At 46.8% G+C, this 21,432-nt stretch overlaps 1 protein-coding gene across 3 annotated transcripts in view; it reads left to right on the top strand.

The window, feature by feature from the left end:
• Window positions 1-21,432, top strand: part of AUH (AU RNA binding methylglutaconyl-CoA hydratase) — a 184,966-nt gene that overhangs the window by 152,060 nt on the left and 11,474 nt on the right. For all 3 annotated transcript variants that reach the window (XM_070400946.1, XM_070400945.1, XM_070400947.1), the window contains exon 7: window positions 19,270-19,457. In XM_070400946.1, coding sequence (XP_070257047.1) covers window positions 19,270-19,457 — 188 coding nt within the window. The remainder of the gene's footprint in view (window positions 1-19,269; window positions 19,458-21,432) is intronic.

Raw genomic sequence — 21,432 nt, 5'->3', positions numbered from 1 at the left:
CCCGGTGCCCGCCCTCACCACTCTGCTCCTGGTGCCCGCCTGCACCACTGCACTTCCGGCGTCTATCTGTACCTCAAAGTGACGGAGCCATGGGGAAGCCCCAGTGTCCCCAAGATTGCCTTAAAGGAAAGGACCCCCAAGTGAGCACACGGGGCCTCAGCACAGAAGTGGAGTGGGCTTCTGACTCGGAGGGAGAGGTGCCGGTGCCAGTCGCTCTCACGCGCTGAGGCTGCCTTTGGTCCCGTGGAGGGACAGGTGTTGCTGTGGGTGCCGGCCAGGCAGTTCTGCAAACAGTCCCGGTTCTCAGTTCTAGGTGGCAAACAAAAGATGGGCTTCCCCAGAGTGAGACCAGTCCAGGATAAAACACAAACTGGCCACACAAGGAAACTGAAGAGGTACAGGAAGGGCTGCTGACTAGGACGCAGGCACCCTCACCGTATGGCCACCAGCAGAGGGAAGACAGGGCTCTCTGTGGGTGAGGCTGCCCCTGAAGCAGGCCATCCTGCCCCGCACGTTCAGAAAATGGGGAGCCTTTCCTTCTCGGAGGTTTTTAGAATAATTTAGAGGATAGGTGGTAATTCTTCTTTGAATGTTTGTTAAAATTTACCTGTGAAGCCATCTGATCCAGGACTTCTGTTTGTTGGGAGAATTTGATTACTGATTCGATGCTGTTAGTAATCATTCAGATTTCTTGTTATTGTGATTGCTGTCCTGTTAATACCATACAGGAACATTGTAGAAGTGCATCCTGGATGGTTTATGAGTTAGCCTCGCTTGGAAAGGCAGCAGATGTGGGAATGTGTTGTGGTGGGGAGATTTCAGTTGTTTTGTCCTGTGCATTTGTTTTGTTTTGCTTTGAGTGTGGGAAGAAGAGTATTTGTTATTGACTGTTTTTCTTTTTTCTTGCGACATGACTTACAATTATGAAAAACTGCCTGGATGTTGGATATGTTTCACAAAAATAATTTGTTTCCAGTTAGAGTTGCTTCATCTTACTTGAATGTGCTCTGGGGAATGGCTCGTCCCACTGTCTTGATGTGAAACAGTTGTTGACTAGTTCCCTGAGTAACAAAATGTCATGCAGTTGCTGCGCCCCCCCCCCCCCCCCCCCCCCCCGCCAGCTGCAGTTCCGCTTTTTGCAGTTTCAGTTCCCTGCAGTCACTATGCATCAAATGAAAAATTCCTGAAAGAAGCAATTCATAAGTTTTAAATTGTGCACCGTACTGAGGAGCATGATGAAATCTCATGCCGTCCGCTCTGTCCAGCGCAGGTTGGAAATCATCCTTTGTCTGGTGTCTCCATGCCATGCAGGCTCTTCGCCTGTTGTCACTGAGTAGTGTCTCGGTTAGCAGGCCTGCCGTCAGGCGTTGTGGTGCTGCATCCAGCCACCTGTACTTGCTTCTGCCACATTCACAGCTTTTTATAGATATTGTTGTGATTGTTCCATTTTGTTATTAGTTATTGTTGCTAATCTCTTACTCTGCCTACTTTATAAATTAAACTTTGTCATTGGTTTGCATGTGTAGGAAAACATAGTCTGTCTAGGGTTCGGTACCACCCACAGTAGCAGGCACCCACTGGGGGCCCTGGAGCATGTCCCCGTGGGTAAGGGGAGACGACTACTGTGCTTGCGTTTCACAGAAGGCTTGGTCATTCTCCCAATGAGTAATGCTAACTGGTTTGTAGTTTTAGTCACTGAAATATCATGCTTGTTTCATTTTGCTCATGTTGCTGTTTGTTTTAAAAAAGAAAACTCCTCTTCTGTAAAGGAGATCCCAGAAAGTGCCAGGGTGGAGGCACGGCCACACCGGCCCAGGCACCCTGCTCTCAAGGGGACCACATCCTCCTGCCACTGGCCATCCCTGCCACGACGCCCTAGTGGGGTGAGCACGCGCTCAGGCAGAGGTGGGCAGCATCTGAAGCAGGGAGTGCGGGGAGAAGACCTGCTGCCAAAGCGGAAGGTTGGCAGAAGTTTGTGTGTCTATTATTTTTTTAAGTTTTTATTTTTCAATTACAGAGGACATACAGTATTATAGTAGTTTCAGGTGTACAACATAGTGGTCAGACATTTATATAACGTATGAAGTGACTGCCCGGTGAGCCTGGTACCCACCTGGCACCGCACACAGTTCTTACAGTATTACTGGTTCCATTCCCTGTGCTGCACTTTACATCCCCTTGGCTGTTTGTAAAGGCCGGTTTGTACTTTGTAATCCCTTCACCTTTTCACCCAGCCCCCAGCCACTCAGATTGCTCTCTATATCCAGGAGTTTGTTTCTGTTTTGTTTGTTCTTTTATTTTGTTTATTAGATTTCACATAAAAGTGAAATCATGTAGTATTTGTCTTTATCTGACTTATTTTACTTAGCATAATACCCTCTATGTCCATCCATGTTGTAAATGGTAAGATTTCATTCTTTTTTATGGCCGAGTAATTCCATTGTGTGTATGTACCATCTCTTTCTTACTCAGTTGTCTATAGATGGACACTGTGGTTGCTCCCATAGCTTGGCTATCCTATCTAATAAAGATGGAACATGCAAATTGACCATCACTTAGCGATAAAGATGGTGGCACCCACAGCCAATAAGGAGGGAATATGCAAATTAATGCAACAAAGATGGCGGTGGCCAGCCCGGAGTGAAGGCGGGAGGTAGCTCCCAGCCCCGGTGCGTAGGTGGGAGGCGGCAGCTGGAGCGAAGGCCTGGGTCCTGGGTACCAGAGAGAAACTGGTGCTGGCAGCCAGGGGAAGGAAGGGCCTATTCTTGCATGAATCTTTGTGCATCAGGCCTCTAGTTGTAAATAATGCTGCAGTGAAGATAAGGGTGCAGGTATCATTTGGAATTAGTGTTTTGGATTTCTTTGGATAAATACCCAGTAGTAGGATTGCTGGGTCATAAAGTAGTTCTGTTTTTAATTTTTTAAGGGACCCCCATACTGTTTTTCCACATTGGCTGCATTCCCACCAACAGTTTCTTTTCTTCACATCCTGGCCTGCACTTGTTTGTTGATTTATTGATGATAGCCATTCTGACAGATGTAAGGTGATGTCTGATTGTGGTTTTAATGTGCATTTCTCTGATGATGAGCATCTTTTCATATGCCTATTGGCTATCTGCATGTCCTATTCAGGTCCTTTGCCCATTTTTTAATCAGATTTTTTGGGGTGTTAAACTGTATGAGTTCTTTATACATTTTGGATATTAACCCCTTGTCTGACATATTATTGGTGAATGTATTCTTTTCAATAGGTTGTCTTCATTTTATTGATGGTTTTCTTCATTGTGCAAAAACTCTTTAGTTTGATGAAGTCCCATTTGTTTATTTTTTTGTTTGTTTCCCTTGATCGAGGAGACATATCCAAAAAAACATTACTAAGCAATGTCAGAGAGTTTATTGCTTATGTTTTCTTCTAGGAGTTTAAGGTTTGGGTCTTACATTTATGTCTTTAATACATTTTGACTTAATTCTTGTATACGGTGTGAGAAACTGGTCTAGTTTTATTTTTGTGCATGTATCTGCCCAGTTTCCCCCAACACCATTTATTGAAGATACTATTCTACCACATTGTATATTTTTGCCTCTTTTATCATAGACCAGTTGAAAATATAGGTGTGGATTTATTTCTGGGTTCTCTCTTCTGTTCTGATCTATTTGTGTGTTTTTGTAATTGTACCAAGCTGTTTTGATTACTATAGCCTTGTAGTATAGTTTGATATCAGGTACCTCCAACTTTGTTTTTTCTCTGGAATGCTTTAGCTATTAGTGTTTCAATGTAAGGTTTAGGATTGTTTGTTCTAGGACTGTGAAAAATTACATTGGCATTTTTCTAGGAATTGCATTGAATCTATAGATTGCTTTGTGTGTGGTGTGGACATTTTAACAGTGTTGATTCTTCCTATCCATGAGCACAGTATATGCTTCCATTTATTTTTATTTTTTCAAATTTCTTTTTCAATGTTTTATAGTTTTCTGAGAACAGGTCTTTTACCTACATAGTTAAACTTATTTCTATGTGTGTTATTCTTTCTGATGCAATTGTAAATGTTTTTTTTTTTAAATCTTTATTGTTGAGAGTATTACATATGTACCTTTTCCCCCCCATTAACCCCCTCCAGACCTTCCCCACCCCCCACGCCAGGCCTTCACCACCCTATTGTCTGCGTCCATGGGATATGCATATATGCATACAAGTTCTTTGGTTGATGGCCTCCCACCCACCCACCCTCCCCTGCTTTCCCTCCAAGATTCTGCACTCTGTTTATGCTTCCATATCTCTGGATCCACTCCATTCATCACTTTAATTTTGTTCATTAGATTCCACATATGAGTGAGATCATACGATACTTGTCTTTCTCTGACCAGCTTATTTCACTTAGCATGATACTCTCCAGGTCCCTCCATTCTGTCTCAAAGGGTAAGAGGTCCTTCTTTTTTACTGCTGCATAGTATTCCATGGTATAAGTGTACCATAGCTTTAGTATCCACTTGTCTACTGATAGGCATTTGGGCTGTTTCCAGATCTTAGCTATTGTTAATTGTGCTGCTATGAACATAGGGGTGCATATATCCTTTCTGATTGGTGTTTTGGGTTTCTTAGGATATATTCCTAGAAGTGGAATCACTGGGTCAAATGGCAATTCCATATTTAATTTTTTGAGGAAACTTCATACTATTTTCCATAATGGCTGCACCAGTCTGCATTACCACCAGCAGTGCACTAGGGTTCCCTCTTCTCCACATCCTCGCCAGCATGTTGATTTGTTGATGGTAGCCATTCAGACAGGTGTGAGGTGATACCTCATTGTTGTTTTAACTTGCATCTCTCTGATGATCAGTGACTTTAAGCATTTTTTCATCTGTCTCTTGGCCATCTGTATGTCCACTTTGGAGAGGAGGCTATTTAGATCCTTTGCCCATTTTTTAATTGGATTGTTTGTCTTCCTTTTGTTAACATGTATGAGTTCATTATATATTTTGGATATTAACCGGAAGTCCTAGCTATAGTGATCAGACAGGAAGAAGAAATAAAAGGCATCCAAATTGGAAAGGAGGAAGTAAAATTTCATTATTTGCAGATGATATGATATTGTACATAGAAAACGCTAAAGAATCTACCAAAACACTACTAAATTTAATAAATGAATTTGGCAATTTAGCAGGATACAAAATCACCCAAAAATTGATGACTTTTTAATATTCTAATAATGAATTGTCAGAACGAGAAACTAAACAAACAACCCCATTTACCATTGCAACAAAAAAAATTAAGATAATTAGGAATAAACTTAACCAAGGAGGTAAGAGACTTGTACTCTGAAAACTACAGGATTTTAAAAAAAGAGATAGAGGAAGACATAAACAAGTGGAAGAATATACCATCTTCATGGATTGGTGGAATTAACATCATTAAAATGTCCATACTACCCAAAGCAATCTACAGATTCAATGCCATCCCTATTAAAATACCAATAGCATATTTCACAGATCTAAAACAAATACTCCAAAAATTTATATGGAATGTAAAACCCCGAATAGCTGCAGAAATTTTGAGAAAGAAAAACAAAGTTGGAGGAATCACAATATCAGATATCAAGCTATATTACAAAGCCCCTGTAATCAAAAAAGCCTGATACTGGCACAAGAACAGGCATATAGACCAATGGAACAGAACAGAAACTGCAGAAATCAACCTAAGCCATTATGCTCAATTAATATTTGACAAAGGAGGCAAGAGTACTAGTATACAGTGAAATCAAGACAGTTTCTTTAATAAATGGTGTTGGGAAAATTGGACAGATACATGCAAAAAAAATGAAACTAGACCACAACTTACACCATACACAAGAGTAAACTCAAAATGGATAAAAGACATACATGTAAGTCAGGAAACCACAAAAACCCTAGAAGAAACCATAGGCAGCCAAATCTCAGACATCTCTCGTAGCAATATGTTTATGGATACATCTCTTAGGACAATGGAAACTGAGAGAATAAACAAATGGGACTACATCAAAGTAAAAAGCTTCTGCACAGCAAAAGAAACTATCAACAAAATGAAAAGGGAGCCCACTGTATGGGAGAACATATTTGACAATGGGATTGTTTTTCTTTCCAATAGTTCCTTATTGGTGTATAAAATGCAATTAATTTCTCATTATTAATTTTGTTTTCTGCTTATTTATTAATTTTAATAGTTTTTTTTTAATTTGGTGGATTCTTTAGGGTTCTCTCTATATAGCATCTTGTCATCTGCAAATTGTAACAGTTTTACTTCTTCCTTTTCCAATTTGGGTGCCTTTTATTTCTTTTTTCTTTTCTTCTTTTTTTTAAAAAATATATTTTTATTGATTTCAGAGAGGAAGGAGAGGGAGAGAGATATAGAAACATCAATGATGAGAGAGAATCATTGATTGGCTGCCTCCTGCATGCCCCCTAATGGGGATTGAGCCCGCAACCCAGGCATGTGCCCTTGACTGGAATCGAGCCCAGAACCCTTCATTCCAAAGGCCGATGCTCTATCCACTGAGCCAAACCAACTAGGGTTCTTTTTTCTTTTCTGATTTCTGTGGCTAGGACTTCCAATATTATGTTGAAGAAAAGTGGTGAAAGTGGACCATCTTGTCTTTTGTCTTGTTCCTGATCTTAAAATAAAGCACTTTTAGTTTTTCCCCATTGAATATGATATTGGCTATGAGTTTGTCATATATGACCTTTATTATGTTGAGTAATGTTCTCTCTATTCCCACTTTGCTGAAAGTTTTTATCATAATGGATGCTAGATTTTGTCAAATGCTTTTACTGTATCTATTAATATGAGCATATGATTTTTAGTGATGTTGTTTGTGTGGTTTATCACATAAATAGACTTGCAGATATTGAACCAACCTTGCATTCCAGGAATAAATTACACTTGATTATAGTGCATGTTCTTTTTCATGTATTGCTGAATTCAGTTTGCTAATATAAATTTTTTTTTATTTTTCCTCACCCAAGGATATATTTTATTGATTTTAAAGAGAGAGGAAAGGATGTGAGAGAGACATTGATCAGTTGCCTCCTCCTGTACATGCCCCAACCAGGGACTGAGCCCACAGCGTAGGTATGTGCTCTGACAGAGAATCGAGCCTGCAACCTTTTTGGTGTATGAAATAATGGTCCAACCAACTGAGCTGGCCAGAGCCACCTTGCTAATACTTTTTAAAGATTGTTGCATCTATTTTCATTAAGGATATTGCCTTATAATGTTCTTTTTGTTTTTGTAATGTGTTTGGTTTTGGTATTAGAGTAATGCTGATCTTGTAAAATGAGCTTTGGAGCCTTTCCTTCTCTTTGGTTTTGGAATAATTTCGAAGAATAGGTGTTAATTCTTCTTTGAATGTTTGGTAAAATTTACCCGTGAAGCTCTTTGATCCAGGACTTTTGTTTGTTGGGAGGTGTTTGATTACTGATTCGATTTTGTTAGTAGTCATTCAGATTTTTTGTTTCTTCATGATTCAGTCTTGGAAGATTGTATATTTCTAGTAATTTATCCATTTCTTCCAGATTGCCCAATTATTATGCATATAAATTGTTCATAGTAATTTCTTATAATCATTAGTTACTTCTGCTTTTTTCATTTCAATTTTCTGGTTTTTCAAAGAAGGATAATAATAATAGTGACCCCATAGGATTCCTGCAAAAATTATAAGATGTGTTAAATTACATAATACACAGTGAGTTCTCAGTAAATGGTGGTTTGTTTGTTTTTTAATCCTCACCTGAGGATATTTTTCCATTGCTTTGCAGAGAGAGTGGAAGGGAGGGAGGGAGGGAGGAGGATGAGAGAGAGAAAGAGAGAGACAGGGAGAGAGAAAGAGAGAAACATTGATGTGAGAGAGATACATCAATTGGTCGCCTCCTGCACGCACCCTGACCTTGGCTGGGGTTCGAGCTTGCAACTGAGGTATGTGCCCTTGACCAGAATCAAACCTGAGATCCTTCAGTCCATGGGCGGAAGCTCTAACCACAAAGCAAAACGGCCAGGCCCAGAATCCGCAAATTTTTATTATGTGACATGCTTTTGATAGGAAAATAAAAAGCATTTAAAACTTCATGTGCAGTCCATAGCTGAGTCATTATTAATATTTCCAAATAGTCTGACATACGGTGTTTTTAACAATAAGATTGCTGTGATTTTACTTATTCATGTGTCTTGTGTTATACAGAGAGAAAACATCTGGATATTGAATATTTTCCACTTATCTGCCCTTTACTACCCTCACTTAATGAAAACATAAAACGTCAAGGTTTAATTTTTATGACATACAGTCCGCCTGTGTGCTCTTTTGGAAAGATGACATGAAATCAGGGCACCTGGACCCTGTTGTGTGGTTCACTTCCCTCCTGATAGTGCTGGCAAAGGCTGTGTTTCCCGAGGCGTGCTTTCCAGGGGGCTTCTTCAATAGTACATGCTTTTCACTCTCTCTCTGTTATTTTTAAAAGATGAAGAGTTAACATGTTTGTCCAGCTCCTTGATTTTGAAAGAATGAAAGATGATTTTGAAGTTTTGGAAAATACTCTCTGAGTGTGACCTGGGCAGTACCTTTTTGAGAAAGGCCAGATGGGCAGAAGAAAAGACCTTTACAGGGTGTATTGCTGAGTCAGCTTCAGTCCTGTGTCGGCAGCCTCCACTGCTCACAGCCATGTGCCACACCCATAAAGCCTGGTCGTCCTGACTCACTTGTGGCAGAAGTGACGGGAAGTCACTTCTCGGGGAGCTATGAGCAGACTGGCTCCGTCCTGTGCACGCTGTGTTGAATTGCTCACCTAGGGAGGAGCACCTGCCCTCTGAAGAGGCAGCCCTGTGTTGTGCTCGTGAGGGGAGGACCGAGAGGGTCTGCCCGCCACAGGAGAGTGAGCATTAGGGACCCGGAGCCGGAAGGCCCAGCCACGCCACTCCTGGATTCCTGACCCAAAACTGAAAGAATAAGTGTGTGTTCTTTTAAGCCACTGAGCTTTGGGGTGGCTTACAGTGCACATTAAGTAACTGAAACAGTGCTTCTTGTTTAATCATTAGAGATGGGGAAACAGTTTCTTCCTAAAGCCCAGACTGCGTGGTTCCTGTGCTACCATAGTCACCACCTGTTTGCTTAGGTAATAGTATCGCATAATTCTTTTTGGGGTTTAAGAGATTTTTTTTAAAAGTTTAAAACGGTAGATAGAACTCATAAAGGGTTAGAATTCCTTCATATCTATAGATAAGATGCTGTTAAATTTGCTAACTCATTTCAGCATTTGTATGCTTCATCCAGTGACGTGATGTGAAACATGAGAAATATCACTGTATTAAACAGAGCTAATCAAGAATTTTCTTTAAAGCTCTTAGGAATATACACATATGTAGACCTACTCATATTCATTTGATACCATGATTACATACATCTATAATAATAAAAGCATAATATGCTAATTAGACCGGACGTCCTCCTGGACGAAGCCGGGGCTGAGGGAAGCCCGGGTCCCGGGTGCTAGAGGGAAGCCGGTGCCGGCAGCCTCGGGAAGGAAGGCCTACTCTTGCATGAATTTTGTGCATTGGGCCTCTAGTATATTTGTAAGTAATCTAAAAAGGCAGCAATAGTAATTTGTGAATGTATACCACTAGATAGAAATCAGAATACAGAAGAGTATTTTCTCTAGGAAGTTACTGTATTTAACTTCAAGCCAGCCTGGGGTGGGATGATGTTGAAGGCTGTGCGAAAGATCCCTGTTTTGATCCAGTTTGCAGATGCCCACTTCCCTTGCATTTGGTGCATCTGTATTGTAAGAACGGATGAATCATTGGTTTCCGGAAGTCTCCCTTGTCCTCATTTTGGCACGACAGGTTACGTAGACCATGGCACATAGTCTGTTGCTGGGCGTGCAGACATGCACTCCAGCGGCATTGCTGACTAAGATGCTGCGAGGGTTGAAGTGAACTATACAGAGCTTAACAGGGTTTCTTTGGTTTTGCAACAGAAACAAACATCATGATCAAAAAGGAGCTCCTGGGAGGCTTTGGAGCAGGAGAGCAGGCTTGACGTCCACACCATGGCTTCTGGCCACGTGCTGTTCACATTTAACTTGATTAACATTCACCCACTAGCCACGTTTCAAGTCGTCACATGTGGCTAGTGGCTCCCTCCCATGTCGGGCAGCCCGGACACAGGCCATGTCCACCCTCAGAGGAAGTGTGATCTGGCTGCACAGTTTCACACAGGCTTGCTGAGGTCTTTGCTTGAACTGCTGAAGCCAGCCATTTCCTTCGTCCTCCCATTGCTCCTCAAGACACGGCTGCAAGAGAGGCCTGACTCTGGCCAAGGCCATTTGCCTGGGCTGTGCTGGGGTTGGGGGTGGGGCGCTCTGGCAGGAGCAGCCAGGGTAGATGGCAGGGGAACAAGGAGTGCTGGTGGGCCGTTTTAATTAGATTTTACCTTTCATCTGGATATAACAATATATTTTTCAGAAATTAAAAAAAGATAGAGCAATGCCTCAGCAAATATTTATTGTGAAAAGCACATGTTCATATGTTTAAATAAATGTAATTTTGTACTTAATGAATAATACTTTGGTATATCTCTTTCTCTATCAGTGAAGGGGATAGAAGTCAAGAACACTTCCTGTAATAAATACTAATGAAAGCTGTATCACAGAAGTTCTACTCTTGCCTCTCAGCTCATTTTGATTTGGAGCAAAATGTTTATGCTCAATCTTTTTAACCTTGCCCTAACTCTTAAACGTTGCTAAGCTTTGGCTGATGCTCCTTTCGCATAAGCCACATAGAGGTCAAGCTGATGTATCCAGGTAGGTTCTGCTGGGCTTATCCCGTTAGGTTTTCCTCCTCACTTAATTCCTGTCCCGTTTCTCTCCCTCTCCTTCTCCTTCCCTCCCCGCTTCTTCCCTCTGTCCCCCTCCCTCCCTCGCCCTGTGTGTATGTTTCCTCATTGCTTTACAACATCCTACAAAGCCTCAGGGAATAGAAAGTATTACAACACTTTAAACATTGGTCACAGATTGAAGGGTAAATATTTTTATGCTTTTTGCATGATTGTGACACTCTATTAGGAGACCAGTAAGTATGCCATGTTTGTTCATGTAGCACAGTCCTCTCTGACCCTGGGGTTTCATTGTGAAAGGAAGTCAGTTTGTGAGCATCTGGCCCAGATCGAGGGAGACAGCGCTTGCCCCATGCCCTCTGGTAGACGCCACAGCGACCAGGCGCAGGGGCGCTGGGACCCATAGCCCGTGGTTCTGCAGCGTTCCCTCCATGGCTCTAGGAAAAATGACTAACCTTAGTGGGCCTCTCTGTTCATGAGGGGGATTTACAAGTAATTCAAAGGTGACATTGACTTGTAGAAATCGGAGATCACTTCTGATCCTATCAACAGATGCCCCTAATGCAGTATCGACATAACTTTCAGCTTCAAGTGTTTGCTGTAAGGGTCCCCCTTTGTTACATGGCTTCCTTTTTCATGAAGTCATAAGAAAAGGGAAACATTAAGGCTAAAAGAGAACCCCCTCAAAATAAAAACAAAACATATTGCCATCTTCTCCCTTGTAAATATTACGAAAACCTAATTTATAATCCAAAGCCATAGTTATGTTCTGTGACTTACATTTTACATTGTAATTGTCAAATGTCAAACAAGGCTTGTTTTTTAAATTATTTAAATACAGACAAATATAACAAAAGGAAAGTAGCGTCTGAGTGTGGGATGGCTGCCGCACGTCCCATGCCCAGGGGCCTGCGTGAGGCGAGGCGCGAGGCGGCAGGAGCCGGAGGAGCAGGGAGACTGGAGGCCGGGCCTCCCACTGCTTGGCTTCCCGGCACAAACCAGGTGCTGCGTTGAAGCCGCTGTTGAGCAGAGGTGGCTGCTTTACATTTGTTGCAAGTGGTGTAAGCCCAGAACACCATTACCGGGGTGCGGGATGTGAACGGGAACATGACATTTCAAACCCAAAAAGTACGTAAGCATAAAACATTTGTTACGCAATTAAAACAGTGCTAGCCATTTCGTTTCCCTGTAGTAGTCGAGCCCCAGTTGTATTTCCTCTGCTGCGCCAGAACACTCGGCACGAAGCTGGCCTTGCCCCTCCAGGAGCCGCATGGGAGCCAGGTCCGAGCAGGAGGTGGAAGCGAAGTTGTTGGCTGGGACTTGATCAGCACCCTCTGCCCTTCCCCTTCTTCCTTCCTGCTGCCAGGTGCAGACATGCTGGCAAGGCTGCGGCAGGCCCTTTAGACTGCAATGACCTGGAGAACAGAAACCAGGCCGAGGGCAGCGAGGACATGAGAGGACGGTCATCGGGATCTCATGCAGCCCCGGCCTTGAGAACACTGATCCCAGAATTTTGTGATTGACACGTAAAGTTTCAAGGAAGTGGTTGAATCAGTAAAACTGTAGATCTTGTTGGAGACGCTGAGTATACAGGTGGGCGGTGGCAGGTGAGGGTTTGGTGGCGTCACCTAGCGCGGCTCACTGCCAGCTACCTCCACGCCCTCTGTGATGCTCGCTCGATGCTCCTCATCTGTTGGGAAGCAGGTGCGGAACACGCCTGTGAGCTCACAGCCACGGAGTGAGCGTGCTCCTGCGGTGAGCCGGGTCAGGGGTCAGATGCCGCTCTACTGAGGAGCAGGGCTCAACGCGGCTGCTGGGGCTGGGAGGGGATTCATTTTCGATTAAAGGGTTTTAAACACAGAAAACCTGTCCCGGGAACTGTGCTAAACCCTTCTTACAGGCCAGTTGAGCTATCCCCAGGGGTGAAGTTCAGCTCTCTGTGATTGTATCGGCAGAAGTCTCTTCCTCCTTCCCGTCTGAGCCCAGTGCTCTCCCTTCCCCCACCCCTCAATGCCCTTGGCTTCCACATCACCCACAGCATCTCCGTTCTGAATCTAGATTTCCTACCCCTCACGGCAGCATCCGCACCTTCCAGCTCTCCTGACCTCACTGAACCATCACGTCCATGGACACACTCACTAGCCACGCCCTCCTCTCCCTGCCCAGCGGAGACCTTAGGATCCTTTGTGATGACGACTTCCTTAAAAATGACTGACTGCCCAACACCCACCTCCTGGGGGAATTGTGAGGGTTAAATGAGCAAGTTAATACGCAGGAAATGTCTGCTCAGTAAATGTCAACTCTTGCCATCACTTGGCTTCTCCCCTCTTCCTTTCTTGTCCAGCGAAGTTGCAGCATATCTGCCTATTCCGTGCTGACTCAGCTCAGGACCACAAATCTCAAATGTGCAATTCATCCTGCCCAGGAGTCCTGCCATACTTCTCCAATGTGTTTGCCTTCCACTCTTCGAAACGTGTGTCCAGGTCTCCTTCCTCAATCCGTCTGTACTCCCAGGCATTTTTGGTACAAATAACGGGAACCCCATTCCAGGTAGCTTAGGCATAAGGAAATACCTCATAATACCACAGACTGTGGCGGTGCCAGGACTGAAAGTTCAGCAGCTCAGTAATGTCTTCCTGCACCATCTTCAGTTTTCGGATTCACCTTCTGCTGGCTTCCCTCTCAGACATGAGGTGGCTGCCATGCTCCAGGTGTCCCGTGTAGACGTGACCGCATTGAGGAAGAAGCCTGCCTGTTCCTGGGTGTCTTCCTTTCAGTGAGGAGGTTTTTCCTGGGAGACCCTGGGGGATGTGGGGGTCGGTGTCCGGAAGTGGTTGGCTGCAGCTGAGCACCACCTCCCCTGCTCTCTGCCACCGCGGTCCACGTAGGGGGCACTGCGCAGGCTCTCGCTGGCTCCTCCTCTGCTCCTTACCTGTGAGCAGTCTCCCTGGGTGATCTGTCCAGGCCCCTGGCTAGATAGATGTTAGTGATCTGCATGGTATGATCATTGATAAACAGCCTGCATATCCAGTCACATGCCTGACCTCCCAGGTATGTACCCTAAAGGTATACTTAACATGACCAGAGCACACCGTCCCCGCTCTCAGTGTCAGTAAATACACCCCCTCCTGTTCATGCACTTGCGCCAGAAATCCAAGCTTTGCATTGATTTCCCTTTCTCACTCCCATTTCACCAGCAACACTTGCCCAAATCTCAGCGCCTTCCCCTTCCTTCACTGCCCCGTTCAGTCCAGTCTGCCATCACGCCGCACTTGGGCGGAACCGCAGCCCCTGAGCACCCTGCTTTGATCTTGCCCCTATTGTCTCTTCAAGCTTCCAAAGCATCTTCTAAAACACAAACCATGCCACTTTTCACTCAGAACCCTCCAGTGGCGGGTGTAGATAAAGATGAAAACTACCTGCGTCTGCGTGATCTGCACGCTGACTGTCCAGCCCCTCTCTGCCACTCTCCTCGCATCCTCCTGCGGCAGCTTCCGGGGTCTCCTCACTGGTCCTCGAACATGCTGAGCGTGGCTTCCCCTCAGGCCTTCATGCGGCTGATCTCATCGGGGGCTTCATACTTACCCAGCGGGTCCTCCCCATCACCCACTCTCAATTCGCCGTCTAGAGATGAGCTCAGAGCTCTCCCTGCCTGCCTTCTCTCTCTGACACCGCTCTTTCCTCAGTGCCTGTTCATTGCCTCTTTCTTTTCTCTCCACCTTTAAGATAATGAGCTTCATAAGACAGGATGGTCTCTAGGTTCCCCACTGCTGGTTCAGCACCTGGGACAGTGTCTGGCAAATGTTAGGTCACTCAGCCAACACCTTGAACAAATGGATTTTATTTGCAAAGAGTAAAACATGAACTCCCATTGAGCTTTATCTATTTTTGAAAGAGAAAAACAAAACTGGTTATGTTATTGCATCATTCATGATGCTGAAGAGCGTGTAACGGAAATGGCCTCTGGCCGCCCTAATGGACAGGAACTTCCTTGTGAGGTTTCCAGCCTCAGTGCCTGGCTGAGAGCAGCGCTCAGAGCACAGGACAGAGGCAACGGGACAGACAGCCGGCACCGTGGCTGGGTCACAGTACAGGCATCCGCAGGTCTTCACATCGCTCCGCGGTGTCACCTGTGAGCTCAGAAAGTCTCCGTGTTACAGGCTCACCCATTCAGGACCCCAGTCCTGAGGCGTGACAGCAGCGGACCAGACCTGACTCCGATGCCTGCGCGGCTGGGCCAGGACAGAGGGGAAGGTCAGCCCTCAGCCCCCGTCGGTGGGACCTTCCACTGTGCCAGCTGCATGCAGGTGGGGACCTTCCTCCAGAAGGAAGACCAGGGTTTCCTGTGGCAGTGGCAGCAGGGGAGGCTGAGAGCCCGTGCAGGCCCTGAGAGCTGTGGGGACTGGTTTTGCAGTTTCTCTCTGAGTCTGTTGGTGCCCTGCCGCAAGCAGTATGAACATCTGCTTCATCCTTCGTCTCCTTGGCTCACAGTGACCAGAGCGTGTGCTAGAGAATGATCTCACGACACTGCAGAAGGCGCTCACGGATGCTCAGTGGACTTCCTGTCACCCTCAGAGTAGACCCGGGTCAGCCAGGCCCAGATGCCTCAGGATCTGCCCCCTCGCCCCCCCCCCCCCCCCCCAACCGGCTGCTCCTGCTGCCACACACGCCTTCCTGTCACCTCAGAGCCCCTGGCGGAGCCCTGGGCGCCATGCTCCTGACCCCACACCTGCTGTTCATGGGTTTCTGCAGGCGCCGTGTGCTGATCGCAAGCTTCCCACAGGAGCGTGAGCTTCGGGACCAGGGCCTTGGTTTAACCCACAGCTCTGTCCACGTGCCCAACAGGAAGTTGCAGTAAGCACTGGAATGAATGAACAGATGTGTTGTCGCTTGGAAATTGGTTCCAGAAGAGGAATCCACAGTGGCAGGGCTGCTCCAGGCGGCCAGCGCTCTTGGTTATGTCACTGCCACTGCTTTACCCCTTGCCTGCCTCAGCAGGGTCCCTTGTCTCTGTGTGAACGTTGGAGCCGTGGAAGTGCAGAGCCTAGGCCTGCCTCAGACCCCGAGTCCGGCTTGTTTAGAGCCGGCCCGAGCCTTGGCGACGGCGGCTTCCCAGGAGAAGGCAGGGCCCCTCGCCACGGGGCTGCCGTTCCCTGGGGACCTGGTGATGCAGCTCTGGATCTCAGCCCCTCCCTGTTCCTCTGCTCTACCGAGTGCAGGGTCACGCACTCCGGGAGGCCTGCTCAGTAGGTGATAAAGGAACTGGGAAACAGTTAGGTTTTGTGGGAGCAAAACATGCCGTAAGGCCCTAACTGGTTTGGCTCAGTGGATAGAGCGTCAGCCTGTGGACTGAAGGTCCCGGTTCGGTTCTGGTCAAGGGCATGTACCTTGGTTGCGGGCACATCCCCAGTGCGGGGTGTGCAGGAGGCAGCTGATCGATGTTTCTCTCTCATCGATGTTTCTAACTCTCTATCCCTCTCCCTTCCTCTCTGTGAAAAATCAATAAAATATATTAAAAAACAAAAAAAAACCACACAAAAACGTGCTGTAAGGTCACTGCCCCCAGGTGCGGGTGAGGTGCGTGGCGCTCAGTGGCAGCTGCGGTTCTGGCCCGTGTGGTGGGCGCAGGGCGCCCGAGTGTGAGCTGCTCATGGACTTCTTGGTGTCTGAGGACGCGGCCAGCCCAGGGAAGCCGAGGCTTCCTGGGAACGTGGACGGGAAGTGGCTCTGACGTTTGCACTCAGTGGCTGGCTCTGTGTCTGTCCTGTGGTTGTTTCTAGTCCGGTGTCATATGACCCTCACAGTGCAGAATGTTTGGAAATAATAAGCACAGCTGACTCCATAGAGACACATACTGTGTGGGTATATCTGATACATGTATGTACCGGTTTATACTGTGTACCTCACACCTTTTTAACCAAATAAGTTCAGACCATGCATTCATTTCATAATTTGCTCTTTACTTATCACATAGTAGGTGAGAGCCAGATCCAGGCAGGTGTGCGCCCTATTCCTGCGATCGGACCCAGTGCCGCGGGCAGCTCCATGCTGGAGGCTGGGGGACGGATCCTGCTTGCGGGAGGGCTATGGTCAGCGAAGGACCATTTTGTTTACCTCCATTGTTTAAATTTGTGGGTCCCCAGAGTGTATCTCAGTATGGCATCTGAGTGGTCCTGAACTTGATGCCCTTGAGAACAATACCCAACTCTGCTAATATTAGAATTTAATATTCAGAATTAATAAAAGGTACAGTAGAATGAATTCCCTCCAGTGTGCCTGTTTGCATTTGAACTTAAAATCCGCCCCTTCCCTTTCACACCAGGTCTGGGCACTTCTTGTCCGGGTTGCGAGACGCGGTGCCGCACTGAGCCTGCCTCCCTAGCGAGGTGTTGTGTGTGTGATTCACAAACACAAGTGCTTCTGAGCCGGGCAGTATGTCGGCAGACAGTTTCTATGTAGGGAATGCTCCTGAGATGCGCGTGGAAATTGGTCCCATCAGCCAGGCGTGGGTTCTGTCCCCTGCATACCCTTCATCTCAGCGGGTTGGGCTCACACCGTCAGGATTAACTGAGAAAGGCAAACTGAACAGGCCACGTCGTTTTTTTTTTTGTTTTTCTTTTTGTTTTTTTGAGACATAGAGGAATATTTATTTCATGGAAATTAGCAAATGCAAGAAATCACTCTTTCCCCCTTTTTTTATATCAAAGTACATTATTTATTTATTTATTTTGTCATTCTGATGTCTCATATTCTTTATTATCCCACCATCAAGGACTTTTATAAAAAGTGTTCTTTTTTTTAATTGTTTTATTGCTTAGAGTATTACATATGTCTTCTCCCCCCCCCCCCATGACATTCCCCCGGCCTCCCCTACCCCCCAGTGTCTTATGTCCATTGGTTATGCTTATATGCATGCATACAAGTCCTTCGGTTGATCTCTTACCCCCCCTCCACCCCCCCCAACTCTCCCCAGCCTTCCCGCTATAGTTTGACAGTCTGTTCAGTGTTGCTCTGCCTCTGTATCTATTTTTGTTTATCAGTTTATAATGGTCTTAATTATCCATAAATGAGTGAGATCATGTGGTATTTTTCCTTCAGTGACTGGCTTATTTCACTTAGCATAATGCTCTCCAGTTCCATCCATGCTGTCGCATGGTAAGAGTTCCTTCTTTTTTATAGCAGCATAGTATTCCATCGTGTAGATGTACCACAGTTTTCTAATCCATTCATCTGCTGATGGGCACTTAAGCTGTTTCCTGATCTTAGCTATTGTAAATTGTGCTGCTATGGATGCATATATCCTTTCTGATTGGTGTTTCTGGTTTCTTGGAATATATTCCTAGAAGTGGGATCACTGGGTCAAATGGTCAATTCCATTTTTAATTTTTTGAGGAAACTCCATACTGTCTTCCACAGTGGCTGCACCAGTCTGCATTCCCACCAGCAGTGCACTAGGGTTCCCTCTTCTCCACGTCCTTGCCAGCATTTGTTGTTTGTTGATGGTAGCTATTCTGGCAGTTGTGACGTGGTATCTCATTGAGGTTTTAATTTGCATCTCTCTGATGATCAGTGACTTTGAGCATCTTTTCATTTGTCTCTTGAGAATAGTGCCTGCTCTTGTCCCTCTTTCTCTCAAATGAGCTCCCAACCGCAGTGTCAGGCAGTCAGTGCTCGCACTGAACAATAACTCAGCACCAAGCCCATTTTTATGAGTAACTGTCTGCTTTTATGTTCATTAAATTAGAATTAGTTCACATGTCATTTACTATAAATGATTCTTTAAAAGCACATGAACTGAATTTCTCAGAATCGATGAGTTTTACCTAAGCTGATGGGCCTGTCCTCGATCCCCCGTGCATGGCTGAGGCGCAGTGAGCTGGCCCCATGTGTACCTGCTTCCTGCTGGTGAGGACTGGGTTCCATTCGGAAGCTCAACGTTGCACTGCAAAGAGCAGCCTGTGCCAAGTCTCTTGGTAAAGACAGAAGATCCTCAAGTGCTTCTTGATGTTAGCTTTATAAACCAACTAGAGGCTCGGTGCACGAATTTGTGCATGGGTGGGGTCCCCCGATTACCCCACAGCCGGCCAGGGGGAGGGACTACGGGAGGTTAGCTGTAGGAGTGCACTTACCACCAGGGGGCAGCTCCTGCGTTGAGCGTCTGCCCCTGGTGGTCAGTGCACATCATAGCAAACTGGTCGACCGGTCATTCCCATCGTTCCAGTTGTTCGGTCCTAACAGTCACTTAGGCTTTTATATATAGAGATTAAGAGGTTGAATTAGTTTTCCAGTTACTCATTTTGACATACAAACTTATGGCCCTGGTTTATTTTGATAAATGAAGAAGTGAAATTTTGAAATGTTAGACCTAACGGGTAGCAGATCATTGCCTGCATTTTCTCTCTCCTCCATTCCACAGGGGGGACGCAGCGCCTGCCACGTGCCATTGGGATGTCCCTGGCCAAGGAGCTCATCTTCTCTGCACGGGTGCTCGATGGCCAAGAAGCCAAAGCAGTGGGCTTGGTCAGCCACGTCCTAGAGCAGAACCAGGAGGGTGATGCTGCCTATAGAAAGGCCTTAGACCTGGCGAGAGAGTTCTTACCTCAGGTACCTCCCATGCCCCTTCCTTTTTCCTCTTCTTAGGTAACTTTATAGCTAACTAACAGACAACAATCATTTCACACAGCCTTAACGTCCTTAGCTTGCTTTCCAAGTAGAGAAGTCCACGGCAGGCGCAGAGCTAGAGCTAGTTGCTGCGCTGGGTTAGCATCGGCAGCACAGAGCTAGAGCTAGTTGCTGCGCTGGGTTAGCATCGGCAGCACAGAGCTAGAGCTAGTTGCTGCGCTGGGTTAGCATCGGCAGCGCAGAGCTAGAGCTAGTTGCTGTGCTGGGTTAGCATCGGCAGCGCAGAGCTAGAGCTAGTTGCTGCGCTGGGTTAGCATCGGCAGCGCAGAGCTAGAACAAGTTGCTGTGCTGGGTTAGCATCGGCAGCGCAGAGCTAGAGCTAGTTGCTGTGCTGGGTTAGCATCGGCAGCACAGAGCTAGAACAAGTTGCTGTGCTGGGTTAGCATCGGCAGCCACAGAGCTAGAACAAGTTGCTGTGCTGGGTCAGCATCGGCAGCACAGAGCTAGAACAAGTTGCTGCGCTGGGTTAGCATTGGCAGTGCAGAGCTAGAACGAGTTGCTGTGCTGGGTTAGCATTGGCAGCGCAGAGCTAACCTGCAGACGGAGGAGGCCGAGGCCATGCTGCTTACTGTGAGGTGTGTCACGGCATGTTCGTCTCACGCCAGGACGTCCCAGCCTAGAGGGTTTTGTTATATAAACAGTTAGGGACTCCTCTTTATCCCCAGGGGAGCACCAGGTGTGACACCCCTACCCATTTCTGGAGTCAAAAATTCCTCGTGAACTCCCTCACCTAATGCAAACGGACGAGGTCTATTTGGGGTCACGGGTTCCTCGGGACTCGCTTGCTCTCCCTTTCCAGAACCCCTCGCATTTGTTGGGAGCTTTACTTCCAGTGTCAGAATGTGTTCCTGGAGTCCTTTGCTGTCAGAAAAAGGCCAGGCCTGCTGTGATACACCTGTCCCAGATCTGTCAGAGGTGACACACCTGTCCCAGAGCTATCAGAGGTGACACACCTGTCCCCAGGGCTGTCAGAGGTGACACACCTGTCCCAGGGCTAACAGAGGTGACACACCTGTCCCAGAGCTGTCAGAGGTGACACACCTGTCCCAGGGCTGTCAGAGGTGACACACCTGTCCCAGAGCTATCAGAGGTGACACACCTGTCCCCAGATCTGTCCGAGGTGACACACCTGTCCCAGAGCTATCAGAGGTGACACACCTGCCCCAGGGCTGTCAGAGGTGATACACCTGTCTCAGAGCTGTCAGAGGTGACACACCTGTCCCCAGATCTGTCAGAGGTGACACACCTGTCCCAGAGCTATCAGAGGTGACACACCTGTCCCCAGGGCTACCAGAGGTGACACACCTGTCCCAGGGCTATCAGAGGTGACACACCTGTCCCAGGGCTGTCCGAGGTGACACAACTGTCCCAGAGCTATCAGAGGTGACACACCTGCCCCAGGGCTGTCAGAGGTGATACACCTGTCCCAGAGCTATCAGAGGTGACACACCTGCCCCAGGGCTGTCAGAGGTGACACACCTGTCCCAGGGCTATCAGAGGTGACACACCTGTCCCAGGGCTGTCAGAGGTGACACACCTGTCCCAGAGCTGTCAGAGGTGACACTCCTGTCCCAGGGCTGTCAGAGGTGACACTCCTGTCCCAGGGCTGTCAGAGGTGACACACCTGTCCCCAGGGCTACCAGAGGTGACACACCTGTCCCAGAGCTATCAGAGGTGACACACCTGTCCCCAGGGCTGTCAGAGGTGACACACCTGTCCCAGAGCTGTCAGAGGTGACACACCTGTCCCCAGGGTACCAGAGGTGACACACCTGTCCCAGAGCTGTCAGAGGTGACACACCTGTCCCCAGGGCTACCAGAGGTGACACACCTGTCCCAGAGCTGTCAGAGGTGACACACCTGTCCCCAGGGCTACCAGAGGTGACACACCTGTCCCA

This window comes from Myotis yumanensis, unplaced genomic scaffold, assembly GCF_028538775.1.
Source record: "Myotis yumanensis isolate MYYU_CA2020_CCGP unplaced genomic scaffold, mMyoYum1.0.hap1 SCAF_21, whole genome shotgun sequence".
NCBI classification, from domain to species: domain Eukaryota; kingdom Metazoa; phylum Chordata; class Mammalia; order Chiroptera; family Vespertilionidae; genus Myotis; species Myotis yumanensis.
This window is presented reverse-complemented; position numbering and strand designations above follow the sequence as displayed.